The sequence below is a fragment of the Lactuca saligna genome, chromosome 4 (assembly GCF_052625555.1).
Source record: "Lactuca saligna cultivar CGN05327 chromosome 4, ASM5262555v1, whole genome shotgun sequence".
In the NCBI taxonomy this organism is placed as follows: domain Eukaryota; kingdom Viridiplantae; phylum Streptophyta; class Magnoliopsida; order Asterales; family Asteraceae; genus Lactuca; species Lactuca saligna.
Genome location: NC_136420.1, coordinates 107,851,923 through 107,859,948, shown reverse-complemented (window position 1 = coordinate 107,859,948; position 8,026 = coordinate 107,851,923). Strand labels below are relative to the sequence as shown.

The window sequence follows — 8,026 nt, the reverse complement described above, 5'->3', positions numbered from 1 at the left end:
CTAATATCCAAAAAGACCACCCCGAATGGGCTAATTGCATGTGACTTAGAGCACTGATTAATACGAGGAAGTGGCCCTTCTTAGCACGACCCTATAAATACACCCAAAATTAGGTTAGTCACAATAAGTAACTCAAAATGTTGACTTATACCGGAGAACATATCATATAGGCAAGGCCCCATAATTTTTCCCGACACAGACCCCTTGGGCAACTATTTTTTTAGTCATTACTATGAAATTCACTTTTATGATGCATGAACATCATTGTTCTTTTATCGAGTCAATCATACGTAGATGACACACCCAAACATTATTGATAATAACATTGCATAGTAAAATATTTAAATATTTCACGAATGTAAAACATAATTCATTAATTCATTTCAAATGTCCACATATAAGTCATACCTAACTAACCATTGTTCTTTAAAAGAGTTCATTTATTCTTTCAAAATCTTTTGCCTACTATTTAGAAAAAGAATCCAGTTGCTCCCTACCTAAATTTTTTTTACTTTTCAAATAAGAAACAATTTTAAATCCTTTTCAATTATTTTCCAACAAGATTTTACTAATATACCATGTACCCATAGGGAAAATCCACATATACTCACTTTGCTAGTTAGTGAAAAAAACATCCATTCTAGCTTCTACCCTCACGTTGTTTCTTAGCCCAAGTACTTGCCTAAACCTATTTGGATAACACACTAAGTTCCTCTGAACTTGTCCTAATACACCCAGAACTTGTTGGATTAGGTGTCTAAGCCAATAACTAAATTAGTATAATTTTGTATTATTAGCAAAGTCCTTTTCGGTTGCCTTCAAACCTAGTAATGGAATAGAATGTTATTTTGAGAGAGAGACTAATTTGTTAATTTATTATATGATTAATAAACTAATTAGAAATCAAAATAAATAATTTATTAATATATTAAGAGAATAATATATTAATTAGAAATAGTATTATTTAATTAAGAATTAATAAGAAATTAATTGAAATTAATTTTGAGATTTATCTGATTAATTAAAAGTAGGACTATGTAACAATGTTCAAAAGTTGAGCATTAACCAGTTCTAGAACCTCCCATGAGGGTGGATGAATTCTAGAAGGGGTTTCAGGGTTTTCCTTGAGCATTAAGGAGTCTTGGATGTCTTAGGGAGGAAGTAAAGGGATAATGGCTTATCTAAGGAAACTGCCTTATCATAGCATCCCTTAGTCACTTATAAACCCTCTAAGGGTTATGATTTTCAGCCATCCCTTTTATAAGAGAGAAAACCATAAATTATCCTCCTCATTCTCTCTCCTCTTTATCCTCCAACTTGCTAGGGTTTGGGTGTGAGCCATTATAGGCACGGGACTTCTGGTTCTTCCTTTTTGAAGACCGTGAAGGAAGGATTAGTAGTTTATTTGCAATAATGAGCTATGGTAGGTATTTTCTAACAACCCTTTAGCAATGTACTTCTAGGGTTCTTGATATTCAATAGGTGTTTGTAAATCATAGTGAGAACATAGATCCTTAATGTGCATGTTAACTTAGGGTTTATGTTTTTCCGCCAAAAAATAGTTTTTTGTAACGTATAAAACTCATCGGTGGTATCGGATCCATTGTTCTCATTGATCTTGCACAAAGTTGAATAAATCAAAATTAGGGTTTATAGAAACTAAACCCTAATAAGATATTTTTGAAAATCTCATAGGGTTCTTGAAACTTTAGCCTCCACTCTATATTTTTTTGAAATCTACAAGGGTTTTAGAAACCCTAGCCCCTTTGCCTACTTTTTGAAATTTAAGGATCCCTCCTTATTTCCTTATTTGTTATTTTAAAAGCCTTAAAATTTGAATAATTAAAGCCTAGTAAACCCTAGCTTTTTTCGAAAATTATAAGTCTTAGGATAAGGATTAAATTGAATTATTTTGTTAACTGTTTAATTGTAAATAATTATTTGATTCATATGGATTTAATATAATTAATTAATTGTTTAATTAAAAGATAAAGATTAAATCAAAATGATTTTATTTTTAAATTAAATTAATTTTATATTAATTTCTAAAATTTAAACTTAAAGCTAGTATTTTAAAAAAAGTTTTAAAATACACCTTATACTATATATAATTAAAATATTAATATAATATATGGATAAGACAAGCCAGTCAAATCGCTAGTACGCCTCATTCACCAAACCATGCTATAAATATGGTACACGGAAGTGGCTTATAAAATAGTCGTTGAATGGGTGTCCACTCTCACCCACCGCACTCCTGTGTGGTGGAGGGTCGTTAGCCGAATGAATTTGATAAGACATAAGTATCATTAGACATTAATAAGTATAATGATATGAAGTAAGTAAATTATTTAATAAAATCTCACTCTTAGTTACTTTAGGAAAATGTGAAAAGTATGTTAATCCATAAAATTGCACATTATCCTTTATATCAAGTCCATGTATGATAACCAAGTTTGGAATTTGGTTGATCAAGAACCTAGTCGAAAGACAGTTGGTTGCAAATGACTCTTTAAGAAGAAGACCGACATGGATGAAAATGTACACATCTTCAAGGCTCGATTGGTTGCAAAGGGTTTTACTCAAACCCTAGGGTTTGACTATGACGAGACATTCTCACCAATAGCCAAGATAAAGTCTATCAGGATAATGCTTGTCATAGCTGCTTTTCATGATTATAAAATATGGCAAATAGATGTCAAAACCACTTTCCTTAATGGGAAGTTGGTTGAAGATGTTTACACTAGTCATCTGGAAGGTTTTGTAGCTGTAAAGTATCCTAATAGAGTGTGTAAAGTTGACAAATCCATTTATGGATTGAAACAAACATTTCATAGCTTGAATCTTTGCTTCCATGAGAAGTCAACGAATTTGGTTTCTCTAGGAGGGAAGATGAGTCATGTGTGTATGTCAAAGCTAGTGGGAGTATAGTAACCTTTCTAGTGTTATATGTTGATGACATACTCTTTATACGAAAATGACATTCCAACCTTGCAAGAAGTTAAGGCTTGGCTTGGAAAGTGTTTTGCTATGAAGGATCTAGGAGAGGCAACCTATATTATTGGGATAAGAATTTTAAGGGATAGAGAGAGAAAAGACTAATTGGTCTTAGTCAAAGTATATACTTGGATAAGGTACTAAAACATTTTAGTATGGAGAATTCCAAGAAAGGAGAGCTACTTGTTCAAAGTAATGCCAATTTGAGTAAGACTCAATGTCCTAGTACAGATGAGTCGAGTCCCATATGCTTCAACTGTAGGATTGATTATGTACACTATGACATGTACTCGTACTGATGTATCTTTTTCTTTGAGCATGGTTATTTGCTTTCAAGGAAATCCTAGCAGAGCTCACTGGACAACGGTAAAGAACATTCTCAAGTATCCACAAAGGACAAAGGATCTTATTCTAGTACTTGGTGGCAGTGATACATTGAGAGTGACTGGGTATAGGTAGCAAATTACATATTGATGTTAACTTTCTTGTAAGTTTAAAATAGATATACTTTTATAAGTTTTAAAATATCAAAAAAAATTTCAAACCAGGTACCCGATATTGGAAATGTTATCCACCGATTTTGGTTTCGGTTCAAACATTTTAAGAACCGCCAATTCTAGTTCTAGATAATTAAGGCAACTACCCGCCTACGTTCATCCTAGGGGGAAGCCTCTACCATTAAGTAGAATCACAAACCGACAAACCTAATGGGTAGTGAAATAAATCATTATTAGACGTACTAAAGAACGGACCTCCACAAATCATCATGTCCTCAATCAACCCTAATAATTCTTTATCAAAGAACAAGGTCACCTCCTCTATCTGAACAAGTTGGCACGTCTTCGGACCGAATAATAGTATGACAATGTCCTTGCAAGATTGAAGCAAAATAAGCTCACTTTGGAGGCAAATTAGTCATTTCAATTTTGATATGGACCATCCATGAAACAAATAAATTTTCCTAGGGACCAAAACTAACAAAAAAAAAAAAAAAGCTTATTTTACACTATTACTGCAAATTAAAACTTGTTTGGATTGAATCTCAAACCATACGACTAATTAGACTAAAAAGAAAAGTTTATTTTATACTTTATAGCACAACTCGTTCTAAATGTATAAAAACTAAAATTTAATTAAGAAAAACAAGGATCAGCTTCATCACCATCATTCCCTCTATTTCAACCAGAGACCTACTCCAACCCTAGACAGCATTCAACTATGGCGGCCGTCGCTTCACCAAACCCTCCCGTCTCCGCCAAGCCTCCTTCTATCACCCACCCATTTCAGCCTCGCACCACCCTCCTCCCTCGATTTGCCCTTCCCATTGCTTCCAATCCTAAAAAACGCCACCGTCTCCACATCTCCAATGTCCTCTCCGATTCAAAACCGACAACCGCCGCCTCCACCACTACCCGTCCTCCGCTGCCTGCGGAGCCTTTCGTCTCCCGCTACGCCCCTGACCAACCCAGAAAAGGCTCCGATGTCCTCGTGGAAGCTCTCGAGCGCGAAGGTGTCACCGACGTCTTCGCCTACCCTGGCGGCGCATCCATGGAGATCCATCAAGCTCTAACCCGGTCTCAAATCATCCGAAATGTCCTCCCTCGCCACGAACAGGGCGGTGTGTTCGCCGCCGAAGGTTACGCTCGCGCCTCCGGTCTTCCCGGCGTATGCATCGCTACCTCCGGTCCCGGAGCTACCAATCTGGTAAGTGGCCTTGCTGACGCCCTGCTCGACAGTATCCCCATTGTTGCCATCACCGGTCAAGTCCCCCGGAGAATGATCGGAACCGACGCGTTTCAAGAAACCCCGATTGTGGAGGTAACACGTTCCATTACTAAACACAATTACCTTGTTTTGGATGTCGAAGACATCCCCCGTGTTGTCCGTGAAGCTTTCTATCTCGCATCTTCCGGTCGACCTGGTCCTGTTCTAATCGATGTCCCGAAAGATATTCAGCAGCAATTAGTCGTACCCAAATGGGATGAACCCATGAGATTATCCGGTTACTTATCTCGATTGCCAAAACCACCAAACGAAGAACATTTAGAACAGATTATTCGTTTAATAGCAGAGTCAAAAAGGCCAGTTTTGTACACCGGCGGTGGCTGTTTGGATTCCAGCGTTGAATTGCGCCGATTTGTTGAACTCACCGGAATCCCAGTCGCCAGTACTTTAATGGGTCTCGGAGCTTTCCCAGCTTCCGATGATTTATCCCTTCAAATGCTCGGAATGCATGGAACTGTTTATGCGAATTATGCAGTAGATAAAAGCGATTTGTTGCTAGCGTTTGGGGTTAGATTTGACGATCGTGTAACAGGAAAGCTTGAAGCGTTTGCAAGCAGAGCCAAAATCGTTCACATTGACATCGATTCTGCAGAAATTGGTAAGAACAAAATACCCCATGTTTCCGTTTGTGGTGATATCAAGATCGCATTACAGGGTCTCAACAAGATTCTCGAAGAAAAAGGTGAGATGAAAAATCTTGATTTCTCATCATGGAAGAAGGAATTAGATGAACAAAAATCAACCCACCCTTTGAGTTTCAAAACTTTCGGAGATGCCATTCCTCCTCAATACGCAATCCAAGTGCTCGATGAATTGACTGGTGGAAACGCAATAATCAGCACCGGAGTTGGTCAACATCAGATGTGGGCTGCTCAATTTTACAAATACAACCGCCCTAGACAGTGGTTAACCTCCGGTGGACTAGGAGCCATGGGGTTTGGCCTCCCTGCTGCCATTGGAGCCGCCGTTGCAAGACCTGACTCCATAGTCGTTGACATCGACGGTGATGGAAGCTTCATGATGAACGTTCAAGAACTCGCCACCATTAGAGTGGAGAATCTTCCGGTGAAGATTCTGTTACTGAACAATCAACATCTGGGTATGGTCGTTCAATGGGAAGATCGGTTTTATAAAGCGAATCGAGCTCACACGTATCTTGGAAACCCATCAAAAGAAACAGAAATATTCCCGAATATGTTGAAATTTGCAGAAGCTTGTGATATTCCCTCCGCTAGAGTGACGAAAATCGGCGATCTTAGGGCGGCGATTCAGAAAATGTTGGACACACCTGGGCCGTATTTGTTAGACGTTATTGTCCCACATCAAGAACACGTGTTACCCATGATCCCCGCCGGCGGTGGTTTCATGGATGTCATCACCGACGGCGATGGCAGAATTAAATATTAAGCTTTTTCAGTTTCATTTCTTGTTGTGTAATGTATGCAAAATACTCTTATTATTTCCTTTTGATGTTTGTTATTTAGTAGTTTATCGACTTTTTTGATAATAAACTTTTATTTTACAATAAACTTGATCATATTATCATAATTCATAAACTTATTGTACTACAGATGATGATTCGAATGATTTCCTCCTAACGAGTAAACATGTAATTTTCGAAGGATGTGTGGTTGTGTTTGTATTTGTATTATGAGGACTACAAAGCACAAAATCGGGCCTATGGAGTGCTAAATTCAACCGATCTTCACCCATAACCATTGACGTGGCATCAAGGAGAACATGCCACGTGTTTCTATGTGCTTCAGAAACCCAATGCATCGAGTAAGGTGTCCCATTTACATTCGCAGGATACGAGAATAACCCTTTTGGACTCTGTTTACTTTTTCTTCTGAAATATTGGCTGAGTTGTGAACCTTTGATTCTCAAATCCAACCATGTCTCCGGCGCCGATATCACTTTCGATTCTTTATATCCCGCAAACGCTTTTATGTAATCATGTTCTTCGTCTATAATCGTCATGTAGAAATTCCCTCTGAAAAAAGGGTAACTTTCTCCGACTAACATCATCGCGTCTCTGTAACTTGAAGTGAAAAGAACAAGGTACTCATTTTCCGGCAACCCACAGTGGTTTAAAACTTTATTCCGGGCTTGGATTTCCGGTATCGAAATGAAGCTTCCGAGATACGACGACTTTTTCGTCAGTATATCGAGTAATCTTGATGGTTCGAGTTGGATTCTTTCAAGATCGTGAAAGTTAGACCCAAATGTTTCCCGAAATACCCCTCGTGGAGATTTCCGTTTTTCGTCCGGCGAAGTCTCCGGTGGGGTTGGGGGTTCTTCTTTCACGCAAAGCTCGTAAAGGTCAGTTTTGTCTTTTCCTTCAACTAATGCGTTTGAATATTCGGGGTATTTCGCGACGACGTATTGTTCGACGTATTGCATTTCTGCGGGGGTGATCGGACCGGACCACCGGAGGTCAACGCCGTGCAAGGTTGATATGGCTTCTGCTATGATATGCGGTGGTATTACTCTGTTTGCTCTCTGTTAATCGAGAAAACATTATTAGATCTTCCTTAATATCATCGAGAATCATGACTCTAAACCTTAAAGTTTACAAACGTACCTTAATGATCATACTGTTTGGTCTCCCGGCTTCTGTTTTCTTGAAAAGCGACTTCACCATATCCTCCTGATTCATGTCAAATTATCCGGTGAGTTTTCCGGTGGGTTTCATCGGAGAATAAAAAAGATTAATGAAGTTCGTACCTTTGGTCGAGTTTGGACGATTCTAGATTCTTCATTGTTTCTTCCCATTCTAAAGATCTTTTTGAACAAATTGTTACAAAATTGATATATATTATAGACGAGTTGGGTGATATTTACAATGCAATTTGTTACTTCTTATACTCTTATTATTGCAACAGTGGAAGTTTCCAAGAAACAGGGTTTTGACATAGTCAAGATTAGAGTTAAAATCCTATTCATTTCTTGTTTCTGAAAGCGAAATTAAGGATAAATAATCTTTATGACTTTGGGTTAGTTGATAGTTTATAGTTTATATAGTTTCTACATTGTACTATTTTACTGATTCTGGTTTGACTCGGTGAGTTGTTGTTGAGTCACTGTCGACCAACTGGTTGGTGACACGTGTTGGGCGATTAAATCAGAACTGAGTTGGAACTTCGGTTGTGGATCCGAGTTGGGGTTATGTTCACACTCCGTCTGTCCAATTTGAGGGTTTAATCTAGTTTATGAATCCCACTAATCATAATTAATTAAGAAA

The 8,026-nt window shown here is 37.9% G+C and overlaps 2 protein-coding genes across 2 annotated transcripts; one reads left to right on the top strand and one right to left on the bottom strand.

Annotated features, from left to right (window-relative positions):
* Positions 1–4,056: 4,056 nt before the first annotated feature.
* LOC145042589 (uncharacterized) lies at positions 4,057–7,663 on the bottom strand. Its single transcript, XM_078991040.1, has 3 exons — positions 7,510–7,663; positions 7,367–7,432; positions 4,057–7,284 (listed from the first exon to the last, which is right to left on the bottom strand). The coding sequence occupies exons 1-3, from the start codon at positions 7,555–7,557 to the stop codon at positions 6,340–6,342; spliced, it is 1,059 nt and encodes a 352-aa protein (XP_078847166.1). The 5' UTR covers positions 7,558–7,663; the 3' UTR covers positions 4,057–6,339.
* LOC145042588 (acetolactate synthase 1, chloroplastic-like) lies at positions 4,216–6,311 on the top strand. Its single transcript, XM_078991038.1, has one exon. It carries the CDS (start codon positions 4,216–4,218, stop codon positions 6,187–6,189), a length of 1,974 nt encoding a protein of 657 aa, XP_078847164.1. The 3' UTR covers positions 6,190–6,311.
* Positions 7,664–8,026: the final 363 nt, after the last annotated feature.